The 14,493-nt window shown below is 39.5% G+C and overlaps 1 protein-coding gene across 4 annotated transcripts in view; it reads right to left on the bottom strand.

The window, feature by feature from the left end:
- Window positions 1-1,259: 1,259 nt before the first annotated feature.
- The window catches only part of LOC113010470 (myosin IXb), a 31,165-nt gene continuing 17,931 nt past the window's right edge, over window positions 1,260-14,493 (bottom strand). For 2 of the 4 annotated variants that reach the window (XM_026149525.1, XM_026149526.1), the window contains 26 exons: window positions 14,416-14,455; window positions 14,188-14,310; window positions 13,930-14,010; window positions 13,718-13,828; window positions 13,477-13,599; window positions 13,074-13,223; window positions 12,752-12,894; window positions 11,897-12,220; window positions 9,864-9,942; window positions 9,438-9,629; window positions 7,421-7,506; window positions 7,232-7,311; window positions 6,726-6,910; window positions 6,276-6,380; window positions 5,959-6,129; window positions 5,835-5,867; window positions 5,637-5,748; window positions 5,476-5,549; window positions 5,181-5,373; window positions 4,874-5,002; window positions 3,938-4,043; window positions 3,733-3,864; window positions 3,511-3,634; window positions 2,859-2,956; window positions 2,649-2,770; window positions 1,260-2,046 (listed from right to left, as the gene is read on the bottom strand). In XM_026149525.1, coding sequence (XP_026005310.1) covers window positions 1,778-2,046; window positions 2,649-2,770; window positions 2,859-2,956; window positions 3,511-3,634; window positions 3,733-3,864; window positions 3,938-4,043; window positions 4,874-5,002; window positions 5,181-5,373; window positions 5,476-5,549; window positions 5,637-5,748; window positions 5,835-5,867; window positions 5,959-6,129; window positions 6,276-6,380; window positions 6,726-6,910; window positions 7,232-7,311; window positions 7,421-7,506; window positions 9,438-9,629; window positions 9,864-9,942; window positions 11,897-12,220; window positions 12,752-12,894; window positions 13,074-13,223; window positions 13,477-13,599; window positions 13,718-13,828; window positions 13,930-14,010; window positions 14,188-14,310; window positions 14,416-14,455 — 3,385 coding nt within the window. In that variant the 3' untranslated portion in view covers window positions 1,260-1,777. Of the gene's footprint in view, window positions 2,047-2,636; window positions 2,771-2,858; window positions 2,957-3,510; window positions 3,635-3,732; window positions 3,865-3,937; window positions 4,044-4,873; window positions 5,003-5,180; window positions 5,374-5,475; window positions 5,550-5,636; window positions 5,749-5,834; window positions 5,868-5,958; window positions 6,130-6,275; window positions 6,381-6,725; window positions 6,911-7,231; window positions 7,312-7,420; window positions 7,507-9,437; window positions 9,630-9,863; window positions 9,943-11,896; window positions 12,221-12,751; window positions 12,895-13,073; window positions 13,224-13,476; window positions 13,600-13,717; window positions 13,829-13,929; window positions 14,011-14,187; window positions 14,311-14,415; window positions 14,456-14,493 lie in introns of all 4 variants that reach the window. The other 2 variants (XM_026149528.1, XM_026149527.1) reach the window with 2 other exon arrangements.

The raw sequence follows: 14,493 nt of genomic DNA, 5'->3' as shown, positions 1-14,493 counted from the left end.
TGATTTAAAATATCAGCAAAAACGGTCTAGTTATATATAAACATAAAATTTACTATGTAAAGCAAATAGGGGCTGGTGCCTCTTTTTGCTTGTGTAGCAGAAAAAGAAAAAAAATTAAAACAAATGAAAGTTTTAGACTTCTGGGTAATGGAAACGCAAAACCACCACAGGATGTGTGCAGATGTAACATTCACAGTGAGCCACAAATAAAGCAAAACAAACCATGTACCTCCAAGTTTGGCCCTCTGAAGAGCGTAATCAATGAAGACGAAATTCAATTAATATCATTATTGAACTCACATTTTTGTGACTGAAATCTCATTTAGAATTAAACAGTAAAAACTTTATGGCTGTTATACAAGAACATTGAAATTTAGAACTGTATCTCTCCAACAGGCATAACATAAGAATCTCACAATTTGAACTTACCAACTCAAGCCTCCCAGTAAATAACTAGAAATGTAAAGTTTTTAAGTAAAGATTTTGAGATAACTTGATATTTTCACATGTGATGTGATTTTTTTTTCCAGTGTCACAGTTTTTCAAAACCACCTCATATGACAATATCTGCATACATTTTAGATTTAAGCTCCAATTGTCTGACATTTCAATTTTGATGTGGTCAGGGCTTCACTTCTTTCTATTCTAGTGTCATTTCATACCTTTACTTCATTTTCCGATGTTGTGTTTGTTTTACTGAGTTGTGTTTCACTGTTGACTGCTGTAACACTGTAATTTCCCAGCTATTGGAATAAATAAAAAATACTCTAACACTTATTCCAATTAAATACTCACTTATTAAATTTGCCGCAAATATGAGTTTGAATGTCAACAGCATTACATTTAAATTCAGCTTGTTATGATTTGACCCGATTTCCAGCTTCATTTTTTTATTTTTTATTCTTGACTTGAGTAATAAAATAATCAAAATAAATTTTTCCTATTAACCTTTAACACATGACAGAAAATAAGTACATTAGTGACTAGAGGATGTTGCAGCACGCTGAGCCTTGATAACATTTGGTTTATTTCAGTCGGTGATATTGGCAAAACTTGGATGATGTCCTAAAATAAAAAAGAAAACGAAATTATAAACAGATGCTGACTTGGTGAAGTTGCACAGCTTTGCAATAGCAAATAAAGTCAGTCAGGTAAACTTAATCAGTCACAGTAGTGTAGAATTAAATCAATATAACTAGAAATACAACTAAAGGGATGTCTTTGTGAGCAGGATGAGAACACAAAATGCAGCACTGAAGTCTTTAGGAGACAGAATCACTTTATGTACAAGGTCAGAAGTTTTCTGGTACAAGCACAAGCTATTTATTCCCCAACAACACACAAGGCATTCATTAGTAACACAGTGATTGAGCTCAGAGTTAATTAGTAAAAGACACTCTTGTGTACTTGAGTGCTCTTTATCACGTTCTATATTTCTTGACGGAGCTCGTCACAAAGAACACGTCAAAAATATCTGCCTTTTATTAAAATCAGAGCTGTACAATTCTGAAATAGGTTAAAAAAATTACACGCAGTATACTGATACAAAGAGAAGTACTAATCCAGATCTGCCATAATAATAATAATAATAATAATAATAAAACCTCCCCCGAAAGAACAGTCAGCATCATCTCCCATTAAATACATATACATTTTCAAAGCAGTTCATTTCCATACCAGCATGGACAAATCGAAACGTCTACAAAACAAAGCGCACACTTTTTTGTTTCCATTAATACACATTTGGGAATTTTTCAAATTATAACAATTTATGGTGTTATTCTCCGTTTAAATCTTCATCCTCGTCAATGTAAGGGATGTCCAGGTCGTCAGAGCTCCCGTTAAACTTCTTACTGGCTATCTGGGGCGTGCTGGCTGGGGAGGGAGTGTCTTTTCGAGGCTGGATAACATCTGCTTTTTCTCCAGATGTGAACTCTTTCTGTTCATGATCGCGTTGAACCATTAGATGTCTAATTCTCTGTGTCAGGTCAGCAGGTTTGGGAGGGAGGTCAGGTTCCTGGGTTTTCACATGCGTGATTGGTTTTCCTGAGAACACAAACATTACTAAACACACTTGGTATGGCAGATGTAGTACACAAGAGAAGCTCCCGTTTAGGTCATAATTTGTTGACCTAAGACATAATTTTTGTGTTATAAAAAAAAAAAAAGATTTATTGTTAGGGAATTACTGCGATTTATACATAATTCCTCATTTACATGTGTTTCATGGCCAGGCGAGGCCTGTTCTTTTGTAATTTCATTAGAAATGCGGCAGATATAACACCTGAAGTTGGTTCAGTGTTGAATATGTACTTTAAAGCTTTGCACTATAATGAGAGATCAGTGCAAGTGAAAGATACTATCATATCAAAACAAACAAACAAAAAACAACCCCTCCCCCCCTCCCAAAAAAACAAAAGTAAACACACTCTCAGAGTGAGGGAGGGAGGGAGGGAGGGAGAGAGAGAGAGCAAAAACTTTAAAGTGGCCAAAACAGACCCCGGACCAGCTCAGTGACATCAAAAAACACAGAACACAGGTTAAGTGAATGGTGGTTTGTGAAAAACAACTTTACAATGTTTAACCAAGTGACAAACTCTCATTGTTACACCCAGAGGAAGGCGAAAATACCATACCTCTTTACTGACCTTCCAAGTCCAGTGTCCCTAGTAGGTCCAGGCTGTCGGTGCTCAACCATGATGAGGAGTCTAAGTTTTCAATGTCAGATTCTTCCTGATCCAGCTCAGGCAACCTGGAGACCAAGTCCAACCTGTAAACAAAAAAAGATATTAACATTCAAATGAGAGAAATAAGAGGAATAAAAGGAGTACAACTAGAAGTAAACATTACTAGCTCACTTTTCTTGCTTGAGGGACTCGATCCTTTCAAGGAGGGTCTTCACCGCTTCATCAGGCTGTGTTTCCTGTGGAACCTTGAGCTCAGACTGTTCAACAACCTGCACAGAGGCCAGAGCAGCATTATTGTGAGCTATCTGTGGGTTTATCTCTCTCTCTCTCGTATTTGTTAGTGCTCCCGAACTTTTATAACTTCTACTTAATCATTTACCTACTTTACTTTTTTTGTGCTCAGAACTGTTTGCTAAGGACCATTTGCGCCCGCTATTTTGGAAAATGTCGAAAAATAGGAAGAAAGAGGAACAAGAACGTGATGAGTCGGCGAGCCTTGCTAGCACAATCACAGCTCCGCTAACCGAGAAGCTAGCAGAGCACAAAGCTGAACCTTTGGCAGAAATAAGAGACACCTACAAGAAGTATGAGACCAAATTTCAAGCTGTGTGGGAAGCGGTGGAAGACCACAAACAACGCATCTCGAGCTTGGAGCAGTCACTGAACCCCAGAAAGGACAGTTCCAATATGTGTTTCTGGGATAGTTTACTTTTCTCTTTAGCAGGGTCTGTCTTAATGCAAAACATCACCCGGACTGATGCAGTTAAACAAACGCTGTTTGGTGTCGCATTTGTTCTGCTCTTCCTTTGTAGCGTCCTCTCACCGTGGCTTGTCTTCTGAGTCTGAGTTGATTGACAGCCATGGCCTCCGCGTGTTCCAGCTCCTGGATATTTTGCATCTTTTCGTTGTAGCGCCTGAACTGCTCAGTGATCAGGATCTCCACACAACTGTGCAAAACAGTCAATTAATATTATTATTATTTTAGAAATACAGTGTCTAACAAGGACTGTGTAAAGTTGCAGTAGTGCACAATATGATCACTCACAGTGTAGTCCTAGGCACGTCCTTCATACAGAGGAGGGGGTCATCAGAATCAGGTGAACGCAGGATGCAGGGGGCAAACACAATAGCAAGTGCACTTGGTGACATCTTATTGTGCTCTTCGTCCTTTGCAACTCTGAGAGAAACAAACGGGTCAAAATCTCACTGGACTTTCACCACATGACTGAAGAAAAGTCGACTCTGCCTACCTGACAAGGTGAAAGATCAGCCGCTCTAACGTGCTGAAATTAGCAGGAGGAAGTTCTTCGAGCTTTTGGTACACGGCCTTTATTCTCTCTTCTTCCTCGGGTAATTCTGGGGATGAATTAACAGGGGAAATTTTAAATATCTGCACTCACATTTGTTTATATTTGAAAATACTGAAAATTTTAAAGTCACCATTGAAACACAGAGTCAACATGTACATAGTGTCTGTCAATATTATGCAGAATAGTCACACAGTTATAACTGCTATGTTTCTTTTTAAGCAATAACATATACACATAACACGCCACATTATTAGTTACACATGTTCAACTGTTTATTAACACAAATATCTAATTAACCAAATGCACGACAGCAAGTCAATGCATTTAAACATATAGACATGGTAAAAGTAACAAGCTTAAATTCAAACTGAGCATCAGAATGCGGAAGAAAGTAGACTTTGTGGTGTGGTAGTTTGTACCAGACAGGCTGGTCTGATTATTTCAGAAAGTGTTTTATCTACTGGGATTTCTTACACAACGTTTACAGAGAATGATCAGAAACCGAATGAACAGGAGTTCTCTGGCTGAAAATGCCCTGATAAGCATCTCAGAATGCCACACCTACCTGCATATTGTTACCAACTGTGCCAAACGAAGATCACATTGTGTCATTGCTCTTGTGTCAAAAAGCTCAAATCATCTCAATCTGGTTTCTTGAACAGTTAGTTCACTGTACTTAAATGACCTCCACAGTCTCCAGATCTCAATAAAGTGGAGGACCTTTGGGACGTGGCTGAGCAGGTAATTAAAAATGTGGAGAAGCTGTGTGACACTAACATGTAAACATGGAACCAAAGTCTAAGAGGATGTTTGCAGAGAATTAAGGCATTTCTGAAAAAAAAAAAAAAAGTGCTCAAAGTTTAAACAGTTCCTCACCCACAGCATGCAGAAAGTCGTGGTAGAGGGAAAATGTCATGAGGGGGTCAGGCAGCTCTCTGAGCCAGCGTTTAATCAGGCCTGTGATGGTGTGGATCGGGTAGTTATCCAAACATACTGTCTCAGGATCTGAAGGTAAAAAACAGGTCACACACACACAAAAAATTATACTCAAAAAGAGGTTATTTTAAATGGCTTTTTTTGCCATTAGGTTATGGAGATTTGATGACTTTTTTTTAGAATTTATACTCTTGTAAAATAGTTTTTCTGGAAACTTCGTGCATTTCAACTTTCATTAATTTCTTACTTTTCTGCAGAACCTGGTGAAGCTCCTTCGCTCGGCAGGCCGAGCCCGACTTGCGGTAAATCCCTTCGGTGTAGAGGCCGTTTAGCTCCACGTGCATCAGCAACGTCTCCATCACTATGGGCACGGGGTTGGCTTTACTGGTGAGGGCGCACACCTGCACGCCAAAGTGAGCTGAGGCTGGTAAACTGCCATCCTATCACAAGATAAGAAGAGTAGACATGAGTCTCAAGCAATAAAAGGGAACGTTTTTATACTTATTCTTTCATACTACGATATTTGATTGAAAAATACCTACCTGCCTGGCACACCGTGTCGAGCAGTCCGTGATGATTTTGCTCAGACATTTCTTGTGACATATCAACTTACACGCTAAAATAAAAACAGGAGGAAAACACAGTCAAATTGAACTGTCTATTGTTTCTTGAAATGCTCATACAAATTGTTTTCTTAACTCACCACTGCACATATAGGCTTTCTCCATTCCCCAGATGTAGGAGCCACACAAGTCACATGACTGCATAATGTTCACCTGGTATGTGCTGAACAGGTGATCCAGAGGACTGTCAAGCTGTAGACACAAGAAATAAAGCAAGATCCCTCATGAGACTCAGCAAGATTCACGAGAAGTAAATTCAATTATGATATTTCACTTACACTTTTATCCTTTTTCCTTCTCTTCTTCAACGTCTAGAACCCAGAAGGGAAATATACATATAAATGAGCTGTACTCTTAAAGTATTTTAGCAACTGAGGATCGACCGAATGCAATAAAATTTACCTTTGCAGGTTCAGACGCTGCTCGTTTCTTTGTGGCCCTGATGAAGCCGTCCAGCACAGACTGGAAGAGGTTTACCACCATTGGAACTTCTCCCTTTTCAGTGGCTCCTGCTAGCGTGTTCACCTTGTTATGGAAGCCTTTCATCAGATCTTTGTAGTGAATCTGGGGCTTCTGAGGGTGCCAACAGAATTATTATTTTCAAGCTATTTGGTCAGTAAAAGTGTAAAAAAAATGAAGATTTTCACAAGGAAAACATGAAAAAGCTGCCTTCCATATTCCTCTGTCATTTGAGCCAACAAGTTAAAACACTGACTGACCTGGACAGAGTACATGTCTTTGATGTTCTCTCTGAACTGCATCGTGGCTGTGAGAAAAATCGTCTCAGCTGGCGACAGATCCTTTCTAGTTTGCAGCTCATTCACCTGATGACAAAGGTGAGGAAAGTGTGAACAACTAGACGTTTTTCTAAACGTGGATAGCTGATATTGAAGCTGAAGACAGGAAATAATGTGCTAAATATGGACAATATTTAGTGCCAAAAAAGGCATTTTTTAAATAACTTGTAAATCTGGTTTTAAAGTTGTGTAAAATAACTGGGCTGGCTATAACTGGGACCCATTTCATGTTGCCCATCTATGTGTACAATGATAATCTACCTAAGAAGTAAGTCCTGAAAATAGCACATTTATGGTATAAATGAGAGAGTCGTGTGGGTTTAAACTCAAGTTAGAAACCTGCTCCTTCTCCCTCTTAAGTTGTGATCTCACCTGATTCCCAAGGAACTCATCCAGGTTTCGTAGCTCCTTGCTGTCAGTAACCTCTTGGTCCAGAGAGGAGTCCCACTGCAACCCCCGTGTGGCACGGCTGATTCGAATGGTGGGGTTACGATTTGATTTCGCACTGTTTTGGTTTGTCGTTTGGTTAGAATGTGAAGTGTGCTTGGAGAAGGTGACTGTTGGCAGCAAAAGGACAGATAGCAATATTAGTAATAACATTACAATAAGATTTGACTTAACTGAAGGTTAAATCCTGTAATTTTAATGAAATGCTCATTTTTTAAAACTATGTTGGTGTAGCAGGAATAGCCATGGAGGAGGTCTTTATCCAACAGTTAAAGCTATAAAACGTATCAAATACAGTTCTAAATCCAACATCTTTTGACTTAAATATCTCCTGCAGCCCATTTAAAGTTTACTACATGTCAGTCATTAAAGTGTCATCAGTGTTGCATTATATAAATACACTGAATCTGCATTTCCAGACTTGTGGTTACCTGCTTTATCTGTTGGAGATTCACTGCTGGGGGATATTCTGGGTGCCATTTTCCTCAGGAATTTACCGAGAGACCAAGTCCTGCAAAAAAGACAACCTGCATAAATTCCATGTAGCAGAATATCAAATTACCACAGAACGTTAATGTTGGATTTTGAATTTTTATAAATTAACTGAGTGAGGGCTTCACCTATCAGGGGTGCTGGTGTCGTGATGTCCTATGCTGTCCTCATTGGTGTTGTGGATTGGAAGGGAGAACGTTGAGCCATCAGTTATCTGAAACACAAAGATTTTAAAAACTGGAGCACAAATTGTGTAAAGAAGCCAACAACAACAAAACAAATCACGTTCTGATCCAAAGTGACAGTCACTCCTTTCCCCCCAACCGTGCTCCCCTGCTGCGCAAGCACCAATATCATCTTAAAGGCGTACATTTAAATTTACAAGTGCCTCCACCAAACCACACCCAATGCACATGATATAACTGCAGCACAATAGTGACAGTCCATCACCAGCTTCCGTTAAACGCCAAAGAAGAAGAAGCAGTCTTCGGTATCTTAGCTGTGTCCAAGTTCAGAGGTGTCTTTTGCATCTTTCGGAAGTCGCATTTGCAGGTCGATTACGTAACAGCGATGCGACAAAGGATGTCCAAACTCAAAGACTCCTCCAAATGCTGCGACAAATGCGTCCTCCCTTTTACCAGATTTGTGTCGGGTGTCTTTTTGGGTCACAAAATAAACTTTTAAGATATTTTTAGGCGAGAATGTAGCTGTGTAAACTTCAAATATTTGCCCAATTTATCAAGACATCACATATTTGCAAAAGTGCCCTGACGTTTTCGGAGACGTCTGTTACCCACCAGCTCGATAGCTAGCCGGGTGGTTAAGGCTCACTAGAGCCGGTGTTCCAGATTAACTGGCATCGCAGATCAGCTGGCGTTGGTCGAATAGATGTGTGGTAGACTTGCTTTTAAAGGGCCGCTACCGACAAGCCAGCAAATAAACACCAAATATTAAATCTGTGACATTTGTGATATTACCTCAAACACAGTCCGTCAGTCTTGTTGCTGCTGAACAACAAAATGTTTAAAAATGTTGCGAGTTTACTTGGTGATATAGTTACAGTAATCACTACTCCTGTTGTTCATCATGATTTTAATTTTCTTTGTTAGAACAAAGAAATACGTTTGAAATATGACACATTAATATTTCACTAGTGTTGTAACATCACATCCTGTAAGCATAGTCTGCCTTTGTCTTTTAACTTGTGACACATGCAGTACAGGCTGAGTGGCTGCACTTACACCTCGAGCATTCAAATCTATACTATAACTACTGTTATATTGTTCACACAGCTGAATAAACGTCAAACAGAAAACCGATTAAACAGAAGTGTGAGATGGTAGAGAGTTTACTCCAAATTTAAAAATTAAAAGTTTAATAAACTATCATCTTGTCTTTATTTTTAGTTAGCACATACCTTAAACACTTCAAGCTGTAAGCTAATGATAGTTATATAAGAGCACATGCATGCTGGTGCAATAAGCTGTACGTTTTACGTCCAATGGATGATGATCTGATTAGTCGACTAATTGCAAAAATAATCGGTTACTAACAAAATAATCTTTTTGTGGCAGCCCTAATGTTAAGCAGTCGTTAATAGACCAGGATGGCTCTGTAAAGAGGAAATCAACAAGTCATATTTGCATATATGCATTATCAGGGTCAAGGGGAACATATGTTACTTTAATATGTACAATTCCTTATAGTTAAATATTAATAGAAGTTTCAGTCCACAATTAAAAAGACTTGATGATAAGTTAATAAATCAAAACTGATTTAATAATGGCCGCCTATTAAATACTGTATGTTAGTTTGTGTTGCATAACCATAACGACAAGAAGTGACCAAACACACTGACATCAGAGCACATAATAATATTCTTTTCATATTCTAATATTCTGTCCTTGCTGACCCTCTCCTCATTTTGGTCGGAAAGACAAGAAAGATCAGAAATGAGCTTTAAAAACGGGCTTTAATATTTCCCTTCTGCTTGAAAGCAACAGCCCATTTTTCGCTGTCCTGGCCTCCACAGCAGAAATCAGAAGTCCCAGAACAATCCAAGCTATCCAACCATTTGGTACATACACATGCAAGAGTTGCATGCAGAGAAGAGATCTGGTTGGCAAAAAAATCCCTATATCCAACCTTGGATTTGAGGTCCCGGACATCGGCGCTACTGACCAAGCTCGTCAGACTGGCCACACAGGGACTTATGGGCGGCAGTGGAAAGCTCCAGTACTCGCTCTCCTTGGAGCCAGCAAAGTTACACATCAAACCACTGCGGGCGTAGGCTAAGCGCCGCTTGTGTTTCTTGCGCTTGCGGACCCGGACCTTGACCTAATTGGGCCAGGGAAAGTGATGAGGTACGAGGTCTGCGAGACCTCCTTTGATGTGCAAGAAGCCTCCTTTCATGTGTTTTTCACTGTAACATTAGCTCACAGTACACAAAGCTACAACACTATCATACATGCAGCAAGGACACTAACAATCACTCAATAAGAGCACAAAAATAATAAAGACAGGTTAAATTAAACTTTTTAGGTCAATCACTGATACAGGAGCTGATGTTACCTCGTTGACTGAAGATGAGCTGTCAGAGCCTGATGAGCTGATCTTGGAAAGTTCATCTGCAGACATGGACTTTTTGGTGCTGTTTGTAGAGGGAAATAAAAGCAATGAGTGATTGTTTGACTAAATATAAAACACTTTCCAATCATTATTAATAGCATGAGAATCTATACTTTAGGATCTTAAGGCAGAAATACTTATTCAAGATGCTTAAACAGAAAGCATGTCATACAGTTAGACCCATAACTATTTGGACAATGGTATCATCTTTGTAGTTTTGTCTTTTTAGTTTTGAGGCAGACTGTGCAGACTTGCAGCTTTAACTCGAGGGTTGTACCAGTACTATTGTACAGGGTTTAGGAATTACAGCCTTTAAAAAAAAACCAAAAAACCAAAATCACCGACAGTCCCCCATTTTCAGAGGCTCAAAGGTAATTGGACAAACTGACATAATTTCAGGTGATTTCATCTGTCCAAAAAAATTTTTTGTCTTCTTTTCCAGAACTGTGCGAGCCCAATCAAGTTTAATGCCTTTCTTTGCCTGAGTGTAAACCCTCTGCTTTTATTACGCCATTCATTGGAAGCAAGTGGCAGAACCTGCTGCTGTTGTGCTTTTTGTTCATTTTACTAACTTTATCTCCATCTAACGTTGTTTTTTTTGGCTCACATTCAAGCAAATGAAGTGGCTGTCTTTTGTTTCCCCCCAGTCTTTCAAAGTCAAGATCTAAAAGCCTACTACTTGTCTTCCTTTGCACTCTCAACGACAGAGAACTTCCAACACCTGATCATCAATGATGATGTGACTGCCCGGAGCAAAGTCTGAAATCCCAGCTGCGATTTGAAATCTGGAGCTGGTCTAACGATCATCGGGGAGCATGTGATCTTTGTGGAATATAAGATGGACCAGCTGTGGTGAGCCGATTAACACCAGAGGGAACAAAGAGTGCAGTTTGATGCGCTTTTCATGAAGACACACTCTCACTTCCCGGACCACAGTGTGACCTTCCATGACTTCAGGACTTTTCAGGGAGACTGGGATGTTGATTGCGTAATAATTTCCTGCAGAAATGCATCCGTATTACTCACTAAGGGAATTTGTCCTTGCTGCTGGTGTTTGGATCTAGTGTGAATCCACACACTGTTTGGATTCCTCTGTCAGGTGATGCGGAGGTCATCCAAATAACTGTGGCTGTGGATAATGACCATCCTCTGCACCACATAGTGGAGATGCAGCTAATCACTTTCTCAAACGTGTTTGCACTGTGCTGCCACAAAGACAGACTCAGAAAACCTTGGTCATACCGCATGCCCTACATTCATTTTGGGATTAAGCTTCTTGCTGAATCATTTAGATTTGGACTCTCTGAGCTCTTCGCTGTTTAACTGAACTCCTTCTTTAGTGTGACTTTCAACTTTCTGAGCAAAGTTGTTTTTTTTTTTTTTTTTTAAAGCTGCAGTAACAGACATTTTCCCGGCTATTGTCTCATCTTCACCCTATTCACATTCATGAAGGCGCCTCTTGATTGCAGACCTTGACAATGATACGCCTACCTGCTAAAGAATGTTTTGGACTTGCTGGGTGAGGTTTTTCTTAGCTAAGGAAAAAACGTGTCTCCCATTTTGGGCCTTTTGGTGTGCTTTGCACTCCCTACTCTTTAAAAATTTATTGGATTTGTTAATGTGGCCACGCCTAAAGTTTCAAAAATCTCTTGGTGGGTTTCTTTTCAGCCTAACAATGGCCTCCTTCACCTACATCATCGTCTCACTGAGTCTCACGATCAGATTTTCAGTGAAAATCTAAAAAAAAAAAAAAGTTAAACACTTATCTGCTTAATTGATCACTGAAGAATGAGGAAACAGGCATCCTATTAAACTTTTACTTTTGAGTCTTTGTGAGCTCAAAGTCTTCACTTCAAAAACATCAATAATAAAATGCACTGTGGTGGTTGCCCAAATTTGGACCTTGGACTGTATTCAAAACATTTTTCTGAGGCCATGTTAGCAGAACCACTGACTGTAGAAGTTGAAAAACTTACTGAAATTTATTTCTCCTATAATTTCTTTGCCGGAGTGCTTCAGAACCTGAATCTCCTGCACTATGTCTGTTGTCCTTCCACCTATCGGCCTTCTCCTTGAATCCCCCGAAATCTTTGTAGCGCTGAAGTGTGTTTCCCTTAGTGTGGCTGGTGGAGTCATTGTTAATGGAAACTAGATCTACAGGGACGGAGAAGGGTCTGGTGAGTGATGGAGGGGATTTGCCTTGACGTTTCTCATTGCCTTTGTCCCGCTGTACAGCAAGACTATTGACTGGGTCAGGCTGCTCCATTTTTTCCTGCCTCTTCAACTCCCTTTTTCCCAAGCTGTTATTAAAAAAAAAGAAAAAGATTAGAGAAAAAAGTGAAATGAATATGAATCCTAACAGTTTTTAACTGCTAAATTCTCATTTTACCTGAAATTTATTATTAAACCAGAGACCATTTTGCTTCCGTAAAGCTATCACAGATACAGCAGATTAGCACATATCCTATTTTGTCCTACTATTATTTAGCCACCAGAGGGCACTGACAAGCATATTTTTCAAATGGTTCATTTCAGCGTACATACCCTGATAAATGCATGCCTTTAAAAATAAACTGGATTGTCAAGGGCATGTGTTTGTGAGCAAACACATATTTCCTTATAGTATTAATCTGAAATCATCTACTGCTTGCTTGCATGCCCTTGAATGCAGCACTCTGCGCCAGATAAATGAGCCTAATGCACTGAGTGTGGGATACATCATCAATTCAAAGAGATCAATCAGTGTAATGCTCACAATCCGAGTAATGGCATATCTGAATAATAACTACAAGAGCTGTTACTCCTGTAATGCACTTCAGCCACATCAGTACCTTTCCTGTCCGCCCCGGTCTTTGGAGCCGCCATCATCCTGCTTCCACTCCGTGTGTTTGGATGCCTCCATGGACGTCCTCCATGCTGCCTGCATCAATGTAGCGGTTCGATTTTGGGTCAGAGAAAACTGACGCCATCTCCTCTGTAAGAGCAGAAATACTATTTTAGCCCTAATCAAGTATGTTTTTGACTTTGAGGAACATTTTCAGTTACTGGCACAGCAAGAAAAAAAAAAAGAGCCTAAGTGACCCAAATCTTACTGGCTCAGCCTCAGAGTTTTTTGTTTTTGTTTAGCAGTGAGCATAAACAAAAGTGCTGCACCTGTATGATCATTGTAGCATCTCTTTTGTGCAGAAAGTGGAACCTTATGAGGCACGTGCGGAACCAGCGCTGCAGGGTGATGATGCGGCGCATCACTTCTTTGTTGAGTGTGTCTTGAAGCAGTTGCCGTTGCTTTTCCTTAAGGAAAACCTGAGTAGATAAGAAGATGCCATACATATAATAAATGCAGACACATTTGTGCAGTTAACTCTTCTCTAGATTTTAGCACACACACACCCTGCTTCTCTGACATTTATGCGTGTTTATTAGTTTACTTGCGTCAGAATTCTAAAATGTATTATTGTAATTCTGAAATTGTAGTTATTAACGAACGCTTTTAAAGGGAGACCAGAGGCAATTTAATATGGGGCTGATTGGTTTGAAAAGCGATATTGTGATCTACCTTTGTTTTTCCTATTTGGTAGGTCTTCTTATCCAAAGCCATCCACTCAAACAGTGCCGTGATGTGCGCTGGAGTTGCAGCAGTTCCTTGTGGAAACAAAATCCTAAACTTCTCAACAAATTCCTGCCATTGAGAGAAAAACAGCATCAGAAGATGAAAATGAATGAATCAGTTGTTCCTTTCCTGAGGATGATTATTTATATACATTTATAAGTAGAATCACATTAAAACGAGTGCCCACCTCAAATGTGTATTTGGCACTGTAGCCAGACTTCTGGATGTGAACTATCTGCAGTAAGCCTGTATACCTGATTTGGTTTAGGACAAGTTTATCATCAAAGCACAGCTCCTTCTGTTTAAATAAACAAAAAAACAAAAAAAAAAATGATGAAGTTTCTTATTCAGTGAAACATATAAACTTCATAATGATGATGCCACAGATTCACAGATTACCTTTTCAGCATTGGCGCGCACACAGAAAATGAAGAAAGGCTCGGCTTTTGCAATTCTGTCCATCAGAGTTGTGAGTGATGCCTGCAAGAAGCATACAAACAGTGAGCAAGTTTTCATTAAAGTACTTCATCTTAAACGGCAACAGAGTTTTTAAGCCTTTCTGATAGGGTGTCACTTGAGGATATCACCGTTAAGAATGACATAGTATTAAAATGTTTCCACACCAGGGATATTTTAGATGTTATGCTGAAGACAAACCTGGAACTGAGAGCCTACTGTAGAAGGATTTGATTTTCGGTGAGGATGGAAGATGGATTTGCTGGTTAGGTCGTGCCCCGTGAGACCAATAATGTGTCGGAGAGAACGCAAATCAACAAGGTTCTGTTTGATAAAACATAAATATAACTGTGAGCTTCCTGACTCTAAAACAAAATCAAAGACTATTGATAAAGAATCAGTTAACATCCATGAGTTATGAGGCTTTACCTTTGGGATAATCTGCTTCTGTCGACCGCTTTTAGTTCTCCTGCAGAAAACAGACAGAAAGAGGATTATGAAAAACTG

Source organism: Astatotilapia calliptera, chromosome 18, assembly GCF_900246225.1.
Source record: "Astatotilapia calliptera chromosome 18, fAstCal1.2, whole genome shotgun sequence".
Lineage (NCBI taxonomy): Eukaryota > Metazoa > Chordata > Actinopteri > Cichliformes > Cichlidae > Astatotilapia > Astatotilapia calliptera.
Note: the sequence above shows the minus strand (reverse complement) of the source record. Positions and strands in the feature narration are given on the sequence as shown.